The sequence below is a fragment of the Microcebus murinus genome, chromosome 17 (genome assembly GCF_040939455.1).
Source record: "Microcebus murinus isolate Inina chromosome 17, M.murinus_Inina_mat1.0, whole genome shotgun sequence".
In the NCBI taxonomy this organism is placed as follows: domain Eukaryota; kingdom Metazoa; phylum Chordata; class Mammalia; order Primates; family Cheirogaleidae; genus Microcebus; species Microcebus murinus.
This window is the reverse complement of record NC_134120.1, coordinates 46140442-46160230: the sequence shown is the minus strand read 5'-3', so window position 1 is coordinate 46160230 and position 19789 is coordinate 46140442. Positions and strand designations below refer to the sequence as shown.

Below are 19789 nucleotides of genomic sequence, written 5' to 3'. Positions count from 1 at the left end.
GGTTAAATAAAAGACAGAGACCACCTATAATACAGACCTTCTGAATCTTTAGCACTATGTACATTTCAGACTAAATAATTCCTTATAAGTAGTTCTATCCTGTATATTATAGGATACTCAATAGCATCTGTTTTCTACTGACTAGATGCTAGTAGAAACTAACCCAGATACAACAATCAAAAATGTCTCCAGACATTGCCAAATGTGCCCCGGGGGCAAAACTGTCCCTTGGTTGAGAACCACTGTTGTTGTGAGATGGACCAGAGAGAGCCTTGAATCTGCCCAAGGCCAGGGATCTGCCAGAACACGTTACCTAGTTTCCAAATCTGTATGTGATAAAGAGATTGTTATCAGACAGCCTTAAATATTTTCTAAGATTCCCCAAGTCATTGAGTCTGAGAATAGAAATAATAATCAGCAGAGGGTGGAGTGAGAGGAACATTCAGGTATTAGCTAATCATTCTATACTGATTTCAGGTAATAATAATATAATAAGGCCAGGGGAGGTGGCTCATGCCTGTAATCCTAGTATTCTGGGAGGCCAAGGTGGAAGGATCACTAGAGGTCAGGAGTTTGAGACCAGCCTGAGCAAGAGCGAGATCTCGTCTCTATTAAAAATAGAAAAAATTAGCCGGGCATGGCAGCACAAGCCTGTAGTCCCAGCTACTTGGGAGGCTGAGGCAGGAGGATTGCTTGAGCCCAGGAGTTTGAGGTTGCTGTGAGCTAGGCTGATGCCATGGCACTCTAGCCCAGGCAACAGAGTGAGACACCGTAAAAAAAAAAAAAAAAGTCATATTGATTTCAGTACCCTTCCATGAATGACACACACAAAAAAATCAGTAAAGATGTAAATAGTCTGAATAACACTATCAACTATATTAATTGAATTTACATTTATGAAATACTACGTCTAACAGAATACACATTCTTTTTAAGAAATGATAATATGCAAACATTTCCAAGCTTACTAAGGTCATAAAGGTAGTAAAAAAATTAACATAATTTATGTACCTTTTTCTAAAATGTAAGGCTTCAGAAATCAAACACAATAATTAACAAGAGTATATTGCTGTGTTACATACGCAACTCATGATTATCACATATCAATGGAGAATACTCAAGTCAATTCATAATTCAGGAACCTCATTATCTCTTATTTCAACTCTTTCCCTACAAAATCTATTCCCTGAGTTGGAAACATGACTTGTTGGTCTGTCATGTCTTGAATTTCCCTGATAATCCTGATAATATTACAGGTACACATTATCCTGGCACACAATAACCATGGGATTTGAAGAGCTTGTTGGTCCCAAACTAAGAGCCTGAGACATCTGAGGGTGTAAAAACTAGTTAAAAAAAAAAAAAAAAAAGGGGGTCTTCAAAAACTATCAGCATTTTAAAAAGCCTAACAGAAATCATACATTTATCTGTAGCAAGCCTGTCACACAGCAGCTGTCTAAATTTGATCAAATTACTAACACTGTAGTTCTGCTTTTTGGTTGGTAAAATAGGGTTAATAATATGTATCTTGGAACTGGGTACATATTAAATAAGATAATCTATACACAGCACCTAGTATGCAGCCTATCATGTGGTAGGCACTTAGTAAAGCTAAATTTAATTGTAGCAAACCAAAGTGGCAATCCTGGTTCTCTTGTTGATCGTAAGTTCTAAGTGGTTCTGTAAGTTTAAAAAAAAAAAAGACCAACAAGTTAATAGTTAATTAACGCAATTTATTTTTTAGGTATAATATTTCAAAACCAGTGGACACAAGGGAAAAAGAGTCAAAGATATCCTTTTAAAGAGACTGGGGTCTCACTGTCACCCAGGCTGGAGTACAGTGACATGACGGTAACTCACTGCAACCTGGAAATCCTGGGCTCAAGAGATCCTCCTGCCTCAGTCTCCCAAGTAGCTGGGACTACAGGCGTAAGCCACCATGCTCAGCTAAGTTTTAATTTTTTTTTTGTGGAGACAGGGTCTCACTATGTAGCCCGAGCTGGTCTTGAACTTCTGGCCTCAAGAGATCCTCCCACCTCAGCCTCCCAAAGTGTTGCAATTACAGGCTTGAGCCACCACATCCAGCTACAAAAAGGTATCCTTAATGTGAGAAAGCCAAAAACCTTATGATACAGCCAGTATGAAAAATTCTCTCTCAGCTAGGCATGGTGGTACCAGTAGTGTGCCTATAGCCCTAGTTATTCGGGAGGCTGAGGCGGGAGGATCACTTGAGCCAGAAGTTTGAGTCCAGCCTGGGCAACATAGTGAAACCTGTCTGTCTTGGAAAAAAAAAAAAAAGGATTCTCTTTCACAGTCTAGTGCAGGCATCCTCAAACTACGGCCCATGGGCCCCATGCGGGTGCTTTTGCCCGTTTGTTTTTTTACTTCAAAATGAGATATGTGCAGTGTGCATAGGAATTTGTTCATAGTTTTTTTTAAACTATAGTCCAGCCCTCCAACGGTCTGAGGGACAGTGAACTGGCCCCCTGTTTAAAAAGTTTGAGGACCCCTGGTCTAGTGGTTAGGATAAAAACTTAAAAAATAAAACAAACAAAATTCTCTTTCAGTGATCTATTATGCTATTTTATTGGAATCTTTTCCCCTTGCCCCATTAGTTCTGATCCTAAATTTAAGCAGCTGCTTTTTGATGTTCTCATCTTTTATCTTATTCATATGAATTCTAGCTGGTCTCTAGTATTTTCGTAAATTTTGTCAACTAAACACCTAGTTTAAGTAGCCAACAGAAAACCCTACTGAGGCCAGGTGCAATGGCTCATGCCTGTAATCCCAGCATTTTGGGAGGCCAAAGAGGGAAGATCACTAGAGGCCAGGAGTTCGAGACCAGCTTGGGCAACATAATGAGACCCTGTCTTTACAAAAAATACAAAAATTAGCAGGCTGTGGTGGTGTGTGCCTGTAGTCCCAGCTACTCAGGAGGCTGAAGCAAGAGGATTGCTTGAGCCCTGGAGGTCGAGCTATGATTGTACCACTGTACATTAGCCTAGGCAACAGATTAAGATCCTATCTCTAAGGGAAAAGAAAGAGAAAACCCTATTTAATAACTAAAGTACTCTACATTCACAGTGATCAGAACTAAGAGGAATTGTTATTCCAGTGTCACAAGTTACTGCTGGAAACTTGATCCCATAAAACAGAGTCAGAGCCATGTATTACAGGATAATGTAGTTTACAGCAGCCACTCAACCTTGGCAAGGCATTTTCTTCCTTCTCCTCATACAACCTCTTGTCTGGCCAAGCACACTGCTGTCCCTGGGCCTTCCTGGAATAGTTTCTTCTTGGTACTGGGGCCTATAGACGATAAATACCTCCTTTCCATCTGACCAGACTAGGAGAGTGAGTGAGGCTCTTCCCTAAGCTACACAATGGCCTTAATTCACTCTTTAGAAGTTTCATAGCTATTATTTTTTTTTTTTTTGAGACAGAGTCTCACTTTGTTGCCCAGGCTAGAGTGAGTGCCGTGGCACCAGCCTAGCTCACAGCAACCTCAAACTCCTGGGCTCAAGCGATCCTCCTGCCTCAGCCTCCCGAGTAGCTGGGACTACAGGCATGTGCCACCATGCCCGGCTAATTTTTTTTCTATATATATTAGTTAGCCAATTAATTTCTTTCTATTTATAGTAGAGACGGGGTCTCGCTCTTGCTCAGGCTGGTTTTGAACTTCTGACCTCGAGCAATCCTCCCGCCTCGGCCTCCCATAGTGCTAGGATTACAGGCGTGAGCCACCGGCGCCCGGCCTTATAGCTATTACTTTTTAAATGTTTATTATAAGCCATGTACTAGTCAATGTTCTTTATCTACATTACATGCAATCCGCACAACCCTGTGAAGTGCAGGTATTGTTACAGATGAAAAAAACCACGGTGCAGAGAGATTAAATAATTTGTCCATGGACAGACAGGTAGGGTATGACAGAGCTGGGTTCCGGAGCCAGGCAGATCTGACTCAAGAATCCACTTGACCCTCTCACTATGCGGCCCAGCCTTATCTAAGCTAGTAACATTCAAGTCTTTTCCCAAAGAAGATGGGTGCTCTGAACACAAAGTACCTTTGGAGGGCATACCAACTCTGATAAAAAGAGCTTTGTCCCTGAAAGTTTGTTAATTGAGGTGCCATTTTATACCAGAATAGCTAAATAATTAGTTCCCTAGAGAATGGGACCACTTGTCAGTATCCACCATAACTTTTTCTAGAATACCATTAAATAAGCTAAATTCTTCAGTGATTTCTAATTTGTATTACTCAATTCAGCTAGTCTCACCAATAATCAGTTAGCTGCCTTATTCTCAAAATTACAAAAATACATTATTTTAAGAACAAAAAATGAGTCACAAAATATTTTGGTGTGAATTTAAAATGATTTCTTTGGCCGGGCGCGGTGGCTCACGCCTGTAATCCTAGCTCTCTGGGAGGCCGAGGCGGGCGGATTGCTCGAGGTCAGGAGTTCGAAACCAGCCTGAGCAAGAGCGAGACCCCGTCTCTACTATAAATAGAAAGAAATTAATTGGCCAACTAATATATACAAAAAAAAAAAAAATTAGCCGGGCATGGTGGCACATGCCTGTAGTCCCAGCTACTTGGGAGGCTGAGGCAGGAGGATCCCTTGAGCCCAGTAGTTTGAGGTTGCTGTGAGCTAGGCTGACGCCACGGCACTCACTCTAGCCTGGGCAACAAAGCGAGACTCTGTCTCAAAAAAAAAAAAAAAAAAAAAAAAAAATGATTTCTTTTCTAAGACATTGCTTTTACATCAAGGGGAGGTAATCAGAACTCACGCTTTTGTTTCACTGCCTCATTTTCCTTAGTTCATCCTCCTCCAACTTCCCTCCCTCAGGAAGAGTCTGTAGATGACCCTAAGGCACCTCTGCCGATGCAGGGAAAGCTAAACTTCCTCTAGAGCTTCTACAGCTTCAGATTACCAGCTACTTCCCTAGATAAAAAATTCTCAGGCCCAAACCCCAAACTTGAAAGTAAAGGAACATTTAAAAGCACTCAAATTTTTTTTCTCTTTTTCTGAGACAGAGTCTTGCTCGGTTGGGCCCGGCTAGGGTGCAGTGGCGTCAGCCTAGCTCACTGCAACCTCAACTTCTGGGCTCAAGTGATCCTCTTGCCTCAGCCTCCTGAGTAGCTGGGACTACAGGCATGCGCCACCATGCCTGGTTAATTTTTTATATATATTTTTAGTTGACCAATTAATTTCTTTCCATTTTTAGTAGAGACGGGGTCTCGTTCTTGCTCAGGCTGGTTTCAAACTGCTGACCTTGAGCGATCCCCCCCCCCACCTCCCAGAGTGCTAGGATTACAGGCGTGAGCCACCATGGCTGGCCTGTATCTTGTTTAAGTCACTATTATTTTAAGTTTTTTATCACTTGCAGCCAATCATGTCTTTTTTTTTTTTTTTTGGAAACAGGGTCTTGCTCTGTTGCACAGTCTAGAGTACAGTGGCATCATCATAGTTCACTGCAGCCTCCCAAGCAGCTGGGACTACAGGCATGTGCCACCACACCTAGCTAATTTTATATTTTTTATAGAGACGAGGTCTTGCTCTTGCTGCTCTTGAACTCCTGGGCTCAAGCAACCCTCCCACCTTAGCCTCCATGAATGCTAGGATTACAGGCATGAGCCACTGCGCCTGGCTCAATGCTAGTCCTTTCCAATGCCTACTTCCCTGCTACTGTGGACTCTTTGCTGCTTCAACTAGACTGTATGTTCCTTGGGAATATAGGTTCTGACATTGTACTGTACAGTATAAAAATACTTAATGACTGACCTAGATTTCAATGAACTTATTATTATGTAATTCTGGATGGGTCACTCTTTTTAATATTCATTTGGGGTAGAATATAATGGTAAATGAAGGCTCTCAATTAAAAAAGGCCAAGGTAAAAGATGATTCAAGTGCCAGGAGTGGTGGCTCATGCCTGTAATCCTAGCACTCTGGGAGGCCAAGGTGGGAGATTGCTTAAGCTCAGTAGTTCCAGACCAGCCTGGGCAAGAGCATGTACCCATCTCTATTAAAAATAAAAGAATTAGCTGGGTGTGGTGATGTGGGCCTGTAGTCCCAGCTACTGGAGAGGCTGAGGCAGGAAGATCACTTGAGCCCAGGAGTTAGAGGTTGCTGTGACCTATGGTGATGCCACTGTACTCTATGCAGGGTGAGTGAGAATCTGTCTCAAAAAAAAAAAAGATAATTCAGATGTTGTCAGAGTTTCCGGTGTTTTTTTCCTTGTTTTTGCTGTAGTACTAGAAATTAATTCAGAGAATGAGAAAAGGTTTAAGAAAACTGGGGCCAGGTGTGGTGGGTCACGCCTGTAATCCTAGCTCTCTGGGAGGCCGAGGCGGGTGGATTGTTCAAGGTCAGGAGTTCAAAACCAGCCTGAGCAAGAGCAAGGCCCTATCTCTACTATAGATAGAAATAAATTAATTAGCCAACTAATATATATAGAAAAAATTAGCCGGGCATGGTGGCGCATGCCTGTAGTCCCAGCTACTCGGGAGGCTGAGGCAGAAGGACTGCCTAAGCCCAGGAGTCTGAGGTTGTTGTGAGCTAGGCTGATGCCATGGCACTCACTCTAGCCTGGGCAACAAAGTGAGACTCTGTCTCAAAAAAAAAAAAAAAAAAAAAAGTAAATGGGGAATTGTAGATGTGACCTGCCTAAAAAAAAAAAAAAAAAAGTAAATGGGGGTAATGCTAGGTACAGTGGCTCATGCCTCTAATCCCAGCAGTTTGGGAGGTTGGGGCAGGAGGATCACTGAGGCCAGGAGTTCAAGACCAGGCTGGGCAACACAGTGAGATTCTGTCTCTACAAAATAATGTTTTTTTTTTTGTTTTGTTTTGTTTTGAGACAGAGTCTCGCTTTGTTGCCCAGGCTAGAGTGAGTGCCGTGGCCTCAGCCTAGCTCACAGCAACCTCAAACTCCTGGGCTCGAGTGATCCTTCTGCCTCAGCCTCCCAAGTAGCTGGGACTACAGGCATGCGCCACCATGCCCGGCTAATTTTTTATATATATATCAGTTGGCCAATTAATTTCTTTCTATTTATAGTAGAGACGGGGTCTCGCTCTTGCTCAGGCTGGTTTTGAACTCCTGACCTTGAGCAATCCGCACGCCTCGGCCTCCCAAGAGCTAGGATTACAGGCGTGAGCCACCGCGCCCGGCCCAAAATAATGTTTTTTAAAAATTAGCTGGGCATGGTGGAATGTGCCTGTAGTCCCAGCCACTCAGGAAGCTGAAGCAGAAGGATCACTTAAGCCGAGGAGTGCTAAGTGAGCTAAGCACTTAGCTACAGTAAGCTAAGATCACATGCCACTGCACTCCAGCCTAGGCAACAGAGCAAGACCCCAACTCTTATTTATAATATAACACAAAATAAAATAAAAAATAAAAATAAATTGGTATAGGCCTAAGGCCTAAAAGCCATTGAAAAGTTACTGGTTTATTTATCCATTCTGTTTCCTATAAGACTAGTTTGATTCAATATCAGAGCTCCCTAAACCCAGTCTGGGTCTTCCAGCAGGTAACAATGAACTGGCCCAGCTTTCTCCTCTTGAGACAAGGACAACTTCTCACAGCTGTTTGTATCTCCTCATAGTACCTAGCACAAAGCCTTCCTTCTATCAGCCATCCTCAATAAAATTTCTGAAACAAGAGAGACAGTTTTAACCCCTAGTGAACCTAGAACCTTCCAAGCATACTTCAATGATAGCCTTGGTAGTAAAATTTGGCAACTTTTACAAGTGATGGACAAAGCCATGTGTGCTGGCAACTCCACAGTTTATGAGACTCAGTCCTTGAGTATTAACTACATTGTTTTTAAAAGCAGTCTCTAAGTCTTAGGTGATAGCTCAGGCCAAATCTAGAATCAGCAATTTAAAGATGTGCAAAAGGCTTTATGATCTTCTGTACTCTCTGAGCATGACTGAGTTTTAGCAAAAATCTTGGAACCAAGTCTCACATCTAACTGGATGGTGCTTAAACATGGAATGTCACTTCATGGACAAAATAGGCTGTATCTGTAAAAGATCAGAGTTAATCTGCTAGAATTGAATTAGCTATTGTGGAATTTTTCCCTTTATATCAAAATGCTTTTCTTAAACTCAACATCAGCTTTTCAAACAAACAAGTATTATAAGTTTAACAAAAGATGTAACTTTAAATACAACTCACGGAGTGTTCTGTTACAACAATTACTATCAGCTAAAAAAAGACTAAAGCACAAAAAAGCAGTACCTTTCACAATGACTCTAAGATTCTACAGCTGAACCTGAAACTTCAAGTTGTTAAGTCATTTGCAAAAAATTAAATTGTACCTGGTGACTGAGTTGAATAATGGTTACTCAAAAATGCTGTGGCATCATTAACAGGACGCTAGCCATGTGCACCTGCAAATTCAGGTGGCCAGAAGAGGCACCAATCACCTTTGGAAAAATAAGGATGACCTGCACGCTGATTCTGAATATTTTTTACACCTGGGATCTGAGCCAGGGAGACAAGATTAGAGAATCTGGGGCCCAAATACAGAGTGTGACATGAAGGCCACTGTGTATTCTCTCAGTTTGTAATTGCTATTCTCCATAGCACTCCCTCCAATGGGGTCTACTCCTTCTTAGACCTGGGGTGGGGAGTGGAGAGGCAACTTCTATCAATGCTTAGGTAATTCTAATTTAATTCATTCATTCAACCTACATCCGCTGAGTGCCTACTATGCTAAGTGCCACTTCATGTGAGATGATTCAGCTATGCATCTTCCTGAAAAAGAGGGAAAAGAGGAAGCAGATAAAAATAATAATTTAAGGGATTGCTTAATCCATGCAAGAAATACTAAGTATTTCTGAAACAAACATGTAGACATATTTGTACTTCATTTAGAATGCATTAAGTGAAAAATGGAAAAAAATATATTTTACTGATACCTGTATCCTAATTCTTCACTAAGACGGATCATATGAAGGATATAGGATTCCTTGCTTGTTCCAGTGAGGCCAGGCAACAATAAAATAGTAGGTCTGGTGCTGGCATCCATGTAACATGTACTGTTATCATTATCAAACCAGTCCAGTGAAATTTGTCCTCCATCTGCAGTTTTAATAAGTTCACTGAAAGGAATAATTCAAAAGACATTACTAGTTAAGTGTTTCAAATCATGTCTTAATTTTAGTGTTTTAATTCTATAAATATATGACATTATTTGGTCATCTCAAAATAACTTCTTTTCAACATTCAATAACACACACACACACAAACACACACACATCTGTATCTATATATCACCCTCCTTCAGTACTAGGATGTTATAAAGATTAGTACCATAAAGTATTTCCAGCAACCTTACTAAAAGGTGGTATATAAAAATGAAACTTCAAAGCCCTTCAAACATTTACCTTAATCATTTTCTCATTACTCTAAAATACCCAGCATTTAACCCTTATTTGATTGAGGTCACTCAAATTAACTCAACAGGGAATTATGAATAAGTAAAATGCTGATCTGATCGCTGTTCTAGCTCTTTACACTCAATAATGCAGTCTCCCGACAGAATATGTCAGAAAATTTACTTCTTAAATAATTCAAAGTACTTCTCACACAGTATCTGTGAACTTACAGAATTTTCCCAAACAGACAGTGCAAGTTCCAGGCAGCAAAAGGAACTCCAGAAGGAGTCGATGACTCAGGGAAATTAACAACAGGCACCATTTCAATCTCCTAGTTACTGACAAATTCTGGACCTTATCTTCAACATCTCAAGGACCATCATCATCAAGAACCCATGCGCTTGCCAAGATCGAAGTCATTGGCCAGGAGTCAATCCCACAAAACGCAAATGGACTGGCATCCTCTGACCCCACTCCAGTGCCCAGGATCTGCCAGACGCCGAGGAACTGGTGCACCTCGTCGGAGCATCTAGGTCCCTGGGACAGATGCATGACAAATTGGAAAGCAGTAACCCCCGGACACTTCTCTCATGCTAGGAATAAACCGTTTCCATCAGGGCGGGAGCTGGGGGAAGGGAAAGGCGGTGCCCGAGCTGCACGGGGCCGGGGCAGGGGACGTGCCCTCCGTTTCACGCCCGCCTTCCGTTCCGCACGCTCCCTAAGGCAGCGGCCCGCGAACCGAGAACTGCGAGGACGCGAAAAGCTGTGGCTTTGAAGAAATGACCGCAGATGGAGACACTTACTTCCTGTACCGCACGAGAGGCTTGAACGTGATGAAAGGTCTCAGCAGCGTCTGCCCGCGACTCTCCCAGCACCAGACCGTCGGGTAGTACGTCTCCGTCACCACCGGGCAGTGGTCCCGGAGGAAGCGGCCGAAACTCTCGCCCCCCGTCACCAGCTGGGGTTTCTGAAGGGAAAGCCGCGTCAGGGGAGGGCCCAGAACAGAGAGAGTCTCTGCCCACCGTCAACGGAAAGCGGCACAGACTTGTCCCCCGCGCGGGCATGCCCTCCGGTCACAGCCCCGGAAGGCTGACGCAAATAATCCACAGCCACCGCGGCTGGACTCCCTCGAGGGGAAGGCGAGAGCTGAGATAAGGGAGTCTAGCCCAAAACTGCCACGGCACTGCCGAGTGCGCTGCCGGGTCTAGGAACGGCGACGGGGCAGCGCAGTCCCCGCTGCGGTCCGAGGACCCAGGCGGGCGGCAGGGCGCGCTCAGGGGCCACCACTCGGGGGCCTCTCGCGCGTCCCCCCGCACCGCCCTCGTCCCCGCCAGCCCCGCGCCCCGCACCGCCCTCGTCCCCGCCAGCCCCGCGCCCGCACCGCCCTCGTCCCCGCCAGCCCCGCGCCCCGCACCGCCCTCGTCCCCGCCAGCCCCGCGCCCGCACCGCCCTCGTCCCCGCCAGCCCCGCGCCCGCACCGCCCTCGTCCCCGCCGCGCCGCCCGCGGCCTGCGCCCGGGCGCCCACGCCGGCCCGGCTCACCTTGGCGATGCTGCTCAGGTAGTAGCAGGCGTACGCGACGCTGAAGCCCAGGATCAGGGACAAGCCCACCCCCGAGCCGAAGAACCCGACGCGGACCTGGTGCTCCAGGTAGAGGGAGAGCTCCCGGGAGAGCACCCGCAGGTCCATGGCCAAGGACTGCATGGCCCGCCGAGCGCGGCGCGCCCGTCTGCGGCTGGAGCGAGCCGGCGGGCACGGCGGGCGCGGCGGGGACAGCAGTGACAGCGGGCGCGGCGCCGCCGCCGCCGACCCTCCGCCGGCGCGTCTCCCGCGGGGCGGGGCGCGGCGTCCGCCAACGGGCGCGGCCGAGCGCCCCGGAGGCGCAGCCCGGCCCCCCGCACGCCGCCGCCCCGCCCCGGCCTCCCGGCGCCGCCCCCGCCGCCAGCCACTCAGGAACCTTCCAGAGGCGCCGTTCCGAGCCGCGCCGCCCGGCCGGTCGGTCGTCCGGGTGAGCCGCGGGCGTGCGGGCAGAGCGTGGGCCGACTGCGGAGAAGGAACCGGGCCTGGCGCGCGGGGTCAGGGATGCGGGCAGGCACCTGCTCCCGGGACCTTGAATGCTTCTGCTCCGCGCCGCGTCTCGGCCAACTAGCACTTTAGGGCGCCCGCGGAATGTGCCTTGGCTTCTGGGATCTGGGGAGTTAATGCCAAAGATATGTTAGATATATTTTTGCACTGTGTGGGTGAAAGAATCTTACATCCTCTAGGAGTTTGTGTTGTCCCTGAAGACTATCAAAAGAAAAAACATACTTTCATTCAAAAGTGAAGACGTTTATACTTGACTTTAAATCTCTCTGTCAATCTTAGTAGCTAAGTGTGAATTAAATGAGAAGGTCAAGAATAGGAACCCAGGCCTGGCGCGGTGGCTCACGCCTGTAATCCTAGCTCTCTGGGAGGCCGAGGCAGGTGGATTGCTCGAGGTCAGGAGTTGGAAACCAGCCTGAGCAAGAGCGAGACCCCCGTCTCTACTATAAATAGAAAGAAATTAATTGGCCAACTAATATATAGAGAAAAAATTAGTCAGGCATGGTGGCGCATGCCTGTAGTCCCAGCTACTTGGGAGGCTGAGGCAGGAGGATCGCTTGAGACCAGGAGTTTGAGGTTGCTGTGATCCAGGCTGACGCCATGGCACTCACTCTGGCCTGGGCAACACAGTGAGACTCTGTCTCAAAAAAAAAAAAAAAAAAAAAAAAAAAAGGAACCCGGCTTCAATAACCTTAACCTTAAGTCTATTTGCGGATCATTAATGCTTTGAATTTATAGACGTAAGGAAATTCACACCAATTACCAAAGGCACAGACAAGAAACCATTTATGAAGGAGGTTCCCTAGGCTTATTTATGGCAATGTGACAGAAGTCAAAAGATACTTACAAACATCTGAAAGCGTTAGAAGATTTAACAATCTGTCATTATGAACTCTTCTCCCTTCCCCAGAGGTACCAAGAGTGGCGGGACTTAGGCAAAAGAAAGAAGGTAAGGGCCTGCCTAGACTATGAAAATTTCCACAGGATTGCAAATTAATGATTTAATTTAGTGATGGGGAAATGGGATGGGCTGAAAGTGAGCAATTTATTTGGCTTTAATTTTGTCATTGCTGCTTGATGTTTGCCAGTGCCCAGAATAATTCAATTACCTTCAATGAACCTATTTTTTATTCCTTTAAAAAGAGATCTGTAGAATCAGCACGGTGGCTCACGCCTGTAATCCCAGCACTTTGGGAAGCTTAGGCAGGAGGATTGCTTGAGGCTAGGAGTTTGAGACCAGCCTGGGCAACAAGTGAGGCCCCCATCTCTTCAATAAATAAATAAAAACAACAGCAAAAACCTGTAGAATAATAATTTTTACTTTATAGAGTTGCTGAGCGTACTAAATGAAATAATGTATGTACCGGAGTTCTCCTGGGCGTAATTCTCACTTTCACACCTGAGCACACACAGCAAGCACAATACACATGCTGTTTGCCATACTCGACACCTTACGTGTGATGTTCTTTATAATGCTGGCACCTGCAAATGCATGTATATTCATTTTGCTTAAGTTTAAAGTGAAAATGTTATAAAATAAAATATTTGTCTTAGCTCGGGCGCTGTAACACAATACCATAGACTGGGTAGCTTAAACAGACATTTATTAGCCAGGTATGGTGGAGCATGCCTGTAGTCACAGCTACTCGGGCGGCTGAGGTGAGAGGACTGCTTGGGACCAGGGGTTTGAGGTTATAGTGTGCTATCATGGTGCCTGTGAATAGCCATGTCACTCCAGCGTGGGCAATACAGCGAGACCCCGACTCTAAAAGCAAAAAGGCAGACATTTCTGTCTCACAGTTCTTGGAGGCTGCAAGTCCAAGATCAAGGTGCCAGCATGGCTAGGTTTCGGTGAGGGCCCTCTTCTGACCTTGCAGATGGCTTTCTTCTTGCTGTGTCCTCCGGTGGAGTGAGGAAGCGCTGGTGTCTCTTCCTACCTCTTCTTATGCGGGTACTAATCCCATCATAGGGCCCTCACCTCATGATCTCACCTAAACCTAATCACCTCCTATGGCTCTACCTCCTAATACCTAACCCCTACTTAGGGATTAGGGTTTCAAAATATGAATGGAAGGGGACACAAACTTTGTAACAATATTTCATAGATGTCACAGTGTGTAGAATGTGTGTTGACTTGGGAGTCCAAAAGAGTTCCATCCCTGCTTGTCTGGTGATTAGAAAAACAAACAAACAAAAAGCCTCCAAACTCATGCACCAAACTTAGGCAACTCATTTACTCTTTCCAGGCCTTCTTTATAAAATAAGATGGATGGGATGGAAGATAACCAGGTTTCTTTCCTGTTAAAAACGCATTCACGATCTTCCTTAAGAACTATTACGCCCAATTTATAGATAAGGAAATAAGAGTTTCATTTATTCATTCAACCGATTTCTTCTTGGGTGCTTACCAGGTACTGAGGATTCAGTGATAAACAAGACAGATCAAGGACTTCATAACCTAGCATGGCAATGGAGGAGTAAGCAATGAAATCACAGTAAGTGTGGTCACTGGGGGAGGATGCAGCAGTAACACAGGGTCCTTAGTAGCAAGCAGCAGAAAACCAGCCCGAGTTTACTGTAAACAGAAAGGAAATTTATTACAGTGGCATTTGGTAGCTGCCGAAATCTCTAGAAGAGCCAGAGAACCAGGTTTGGAAGTTATACCCTTACACTAATCCCGTCATAGGGGCTCATGCCTTTAAAAGTTGTGGAGCTGGTTCAATGATGACATCACTTCTGCCCCCTCTGGGCTATACTCCATGGTTTTTGGCATCCACACCAGCCACCCTGGGCACTGGGCTCTGCTCTGAACCCCTGACACTGTTGCCTCTGAAAACAGGGTGCTACCACCTCTGCCCCCTACAGTGGATTTCCCTATGATCCCTGCTTCATAGCTTCATTGTCTCCTTATTTATTAGAATTCTGTTGTGGAACTAACTAGTGCAGTCAGCTTCCTCCCTGCTTTAAAGGTAGGAAAACAAGTATCTGGCACATTCAGCCTCTGTGGTGAAAGATGAATCACCTCCTTCATATGGTGAAGCGTCCCCAAACACAGAGTAGGGTTCAGAAGCTGAGAAGCCAGTAAGAATGCAAATGTCTACTTTATGCACACAGTGATGCAACTTACCAGATGCAACCAACTCTCAAAACTCAGAGACTTCGTGAAAGAGATGTGAGTAAAGACCTAGGTAAGAAGAGATGACAGTAAAGAGTTTATATAGGAGGAGAGAACTGCACGTGCAAGGGTCTGAACATGGAAGGGAATAGGAAGTGAAATAAGTTTCCAAGCAAATGAGTGGGTAGAGTGGGGTTTGAATCAAAAACTGGGTGCCTCCAAAACCTGTCTTGGAAATTACAATACTACATTATAAATCTTGTTAGCAGGCCAGTGTGGTGGCTCGAGCCTGTAATCCTAGCACTCTGGGTGGCCAAGATGGGAGGATTGCTTGAGCTCAGGAGTTTGAGACCAACATGAGCAGGAGCGAGACCCCATCTCTACTAAAAATAGAGAAATTATTTAATAGCTGGGCATGGTAGTGTATTCCCAGCTACTTGGGAGGCTGAGGGAGGAGAATCACTTGAGTCCAGGAGTTGGAGGTTGTAGTGAGCTATGATGACACCACTGTACTCTACCCAGCGTGACAGAGCAAGACTCTGTCTCAAAAATAAATAAATTTTAAAAAATCTTGTTAGCTTTGTGATGAAAAACAAAAAAATGAAATACTTCAAGAATTTTCCAGCTAACAATTACACATTAAAAAAGATAAAAATATTGAAAAAAGGCCGGGCACGGTGGTTCACACCTGTAATCCTAGCACTCTGGGAGGCCGAGGCAGGTGGATTGCTTGAGGTCAGGAGTTCGAGACCAGCCTGAGCAAGAGCAAGACCCCGTCTCTACCATAAATAGAAAGAAATTAATTGGCCAACTAATATATATAGAGAAAAAATTAGCCAGGCATGGTGGCGCATGCCTGTAGTCCCAGCTACCTGGGAGGCTGAGGCAGGAGGATTGCTTGAGCCCAGGAGTTTGAGGTTGCTGTGAGCTAGGCTGACTCCACGGCACTCACTCTAGCTTGGACAACAAAGCTAGACTCTGTCTCAAAAAAAAAAAAAAATTGAAAAATATTTTTTTCAACATATTTGCTGTCTTAAGATATGTTTATTAAGCCTGTACTTGAAACAACAGACCTGAAGTAATGAAGTCAGCCTTGATAGCTTGGTATGAAATGCTTGTGAAGCCCTTTGCCATATTTTCCCCTAACTCTTTTATTTGTATTTCAAGGGGAAATCAGAACTGCATAGAGAGTGTGTGGTGACAGACCATGAGGCGACCCCAGTGACTCTGCTTCCTGGTTTCCTTCCCTTTGAGTGCAGCTAGGACCTGTGACTTCCTTCTAATCAACAGAGTATAGCAAAGGTGATTGTGTTATATTCGAGATTCACAAGGCTGCAGGACAGAGAGACAGAGTCACCGAGGCTGTAATTATGAAAAAGAGTTTTATTGTCTAGCTCGAGCTGGGGTCCGAGCCCCCAGAGTGCCAGCGCAGTGGCCTCTTCTCCGGGCAGGGACCCTCCTTTCTGTGTTAGTCCCCTTTTTATAACTCAGTTGTTTACACACTGGTCATGCATCCGCCCCCACAGTGATTCTTACTTCATCCTGCCCCTGATAGGCTCTAACCTGTTCCGGGTCCTAGCTGAGAGACCCCGGTTTCCGCGCTCTTTTGTCTTTTTCCTCTGCATCCCATAATGTACTCATAATGCCTTGCATTATGAGTTAGCAAACAAGCAGTAAACAGAAGCTGGAAGGTGTCCATTGTCCTTATAGCCCAGAATCTTACAATTGGACATCACCACTCCCTACACTGTGTCATGTAAGACTCCTTCCTAGCAGACAGAGCCGTCCTGCCAGCCTTGACACAGCCCACAGCCATGGGCACTGCCCTGGAGACAGGCACACAACAGGGAGCTACGGCAGCCTCTAGGACCTGTGGGCGGCTTCCAGGTGACCACCAGTGAAAAGCTGGCGACCTTGGTCCTACAGCTGCAAGGAAATGAAGTCTGCCAACAACCTGAATGAGCTTGGAAGCAGATTCTTTCCCAGTCTAGTCTCCAGATGATAAACAGAAAGAGAAAAAAGGAAAGAAAGTCTCCAGATGAAAATACAGCCTGGCTATCACCTTAACTTTAGCTTTGTGAGACCCTCGGCACAGAACCCAGGACCCATGGATACCGTTAGATAATAAATATGTTTTTTGATTTGTTTTATTTTTATTTTATTTATTTATTTTTTTGAGACAGAGTCTTGCTTTGTTGCCCAGGGTATGGTGAGTGCCATGGCATCAGCCTCGCTCACAGCAACCTCAAACTCCTGGGCTCAAGCGATCCTCCTGCCTCAGCCTCCCGAGTAGCTGGGACTACAGGCATGCGCCACCATGCCCGGCTAATTTTATATATATATATATATATATATATATTTTTTTTTTTTTTTTTTTTTTTTGAGACAGAGTCTCACTTTGTTGCCCAGGCTAGAGTGAGTGCCGTGGCGTCAGGCTGGCTCATAGCAACCTCAATCTCCAGGGCTCAGCAATCCTACTGCCTCAGCCTCCCAAGTAGCTGGGACTACAGGCATGCGCCACCATGCCCGGCTAATGTTTTGTATATATATTTTTAGTTGGTCAATTAATTTATTTCTATTTTGGTAGAGATGGGGTCTCGCTCAGGCTGGTTTCGAACTCCTGACCTTGAGCAATCCGCCCGCCTCGGCCTCCCAAAGTGCTAGGATTACAGGCGTGAGCCACCACGCCCGGCCTCTTCTATATATATTAGTTGGCCAATTAATTTCTTTCTATTTATAGTAGAGACGGGGTCTCACTCTTGCTCAGGCTGGTTTAGAACTCCTGACCTTGAGTAATCCGCCTGCCTCGGCCTCCTAGAGTGCTAGGATTACAGGCGTGAGCCACCGCGCCCGCCCTGTTTTTTGATTTGTTTTAGAGAGGAGGTCTCACTATGTCTCTCAGGTTAGCCTCGAACTCCTGGGCTCAAGTGATTGTCCCATGTCAGCTTCTCAGGTAGATGGAACTACCCAGCTACAGTGTTTTAAGCTGTTGCATTTGTGGCAATTTGTTATGTGGCAACAGAAAACTAATAGAGAGTATAAAAGGTCTTACAAAACCATTCAAAGAGTAGTAAATATTAATGACTCATTTTTGCTTACCAATGTATTTATTATAGGAACTTTTTTTAATATATTATTTTATTTCAGAGGCAGGGTCTCTCTCTGAGCCCAGGCTAGAGTGCTGTGGTGTCAGCCTAGCTCATAGCAGCCTCAAACTCCTGGGCTTAAGCAATCCTCCTGTCTCATCCTCCTGAGTAGCTGGGACTACAGGCAAGTGGCACCACACTTGGCTAATTGCTAAATTTTTTGTAGAGACAGGGCCTCACTATGTTGCCTAGGTTGATCTCAAACTTCTGGCCTTAAGCAGTCCTCCCACCTCAGCCTCTCAAATTGCTAGGGTAACAGGCATGAGACATCATACCTGGCCCATTTATTACTTTTTTAAACAGTAAAAAAGTGATTTTAAAAAAAACAACACAAGAGAGGGGAAGGGAAAAAAAAAAAAAAAAAAAAACAACACAAAACTGGCCAGGCAATGTGGCTCATGCCTTAAGCCTAACACTCTGGGAGTGTGATTCAGGAAGATTGCTTGCACTCAGGAGTTCAAGAGCAGCCTGAGCAAGAGTGAGACCCCATCTCTACTAAAAATAGAAAAAAATTAGCTGGGTGTGGTGGCACACGCCTTTAGTCCTAGGTACTTGTGAGGCTGATATGGGAGTATGGATTGAGTCCAGGAGTTTGAGGTTGCAGTGCTCTATTACGATGCCACTACACTCTAGCCAGGTTGACAGAGTGAGACTCTGTCTCCAAAAAAAAACAAAACAGGCCAGGCGTGGTGGCTCACGCCTGTAATCCTAGCACTCTGGGAGGCCAAGATGGGAGGATCGCTTGAGATCAGGAGTTGAAGACCAGCCTGAACAAGAGCAAGACCCTGTCTCTACTAAAAATAGAAACAAATTATCTGGACAGCTAAAATGCAGAAAATCTGTGAAAAATATGATTAGCTCCAGTAAAATGCAAAAGAAACTGAAACTAATGGTTTCCTCTGGAAAGTGAAAACAGGTTGCTGGATATGAAAAGTAGGAGGAGAATTTATTTTTCAGTAAATATTCTTTTGTACCTTTTAAATTTTGTGTCATGTTTTTAATATCTTTTAAAGTTTGTATCAAGCTAATATTAGTATAGCATCCTGCCAAAAAAAAAGTAAAAGAACTTTATTAGTTACTGTTGTTTCAGGATAGAAAGCTAGACCACAAAAACAATTTTAGCTTTTATCTTATAAACCTCTGAGAAATATACCACTTTGTTGTGTAGGAGCTACAGTAAGATCTGTGGTGGTCCTGGGGCATTAGTGAAATTCTCACGAGCACCCTGTATAAAATATGTTGTGAATGGGAATATTGATGAAGCTCAATTGCTGGCCCACTGTGTGACTTTGCTAATCATCCCACAAGCATTATTTTTTTTTTTTCAATATACAGGAAATTCATTAAGTCACATGTCTTACAGGATGGAATTTGGAGGAAATATTCAATGGGAACAAAACCAGCTATTATGCAGCTGGGGCCTTGCCCAGAGTAAGGATGTTGAGTAATGCTTTCTCTCTTGCTCCAAAATTGGTGAATACATTCCATATCCGTGCACAAGGTGTCGGGTACCAAAAGTTGGGTCACAGATCTACAGGGTTTAGTAAGAAATGTCTGAGCTGGCCAAATCACCCAAAGCCACCACCCTGGGCACCTCCACTTCCTCCTAGCCCACATAAACAGAGTAGAGAGAGGGAGATCAGCAGAGTTTTGAATTGTTGGCTTGTGACTTTCATTGAAAATGTCCTCTTTGTGGAAGGTACACAATACTGGCTGCCCCAGAGGGGAGTGTATTAGTTTCATACTGAGGGGGAGGGAAGAGAGAATGTGGGGGATGGGTGGTGTGGACTAGGTGGGTCTGCTGACCACCCACTGCATAGTTTCTGAAAGATCCACTCTTCCTTAATATCTTCTATTTAACCCCCTCAGCTCTCTCTCCATGGCTTCTTATTTCTCCAGGAGTCCCCTTGCATAGGAATCCCCTTGCATAGGGGCCATGGTAGGTAGTTTCCATGTTGGCCTTCAAGTGCACCACAGCTGGTGGTACTCACACTCTCCTTTTTTTAAATTTTGAGGCAGGATCTTTCTCTTTCACCCAGCTAGAGTGCAGTGGCATCATCAT

At 45.1% G+C, this 19789-nt stretch overlaps 1 protein-coding gene across 2 annotated transcripts in view; it reads right to left on the bottom strand.

Moving 5' to 3' along the window:
* ABHD3 (abhydrolase domain containing 3, phospholipase) overlaps nt 1-11237 on the bottom strand; it is a 43820-nt gene extending 32583 nt beyond the window's left edge. The window contains exons 1-3 of one of the 2 annotated variants that reach the window (XM_075993600.1): nt 10927-11237; nt 10189-10352; nt 8927-9109 (exon numbers count right to left, since the gene is read on the bottom strand). In XM_075993600.1, the coding sequence (XP_075849715.1) occupies nt 8927-9109; nt 10189-10352; nt 10927-11088 (509 nt within the window). In that variant the 5' untranslated portion in view covers nt 11089-11237. The remainder of the gene's footprint in view (nt 1-8926; nt 9110-10188; nt 10353-10926) is intronic. The other variant, XM_075993599.1, reaches the window with a different exon arrangement.
* Between the last annotated feature and the right edge of the window lie 8552 nt (nt 11238-19789).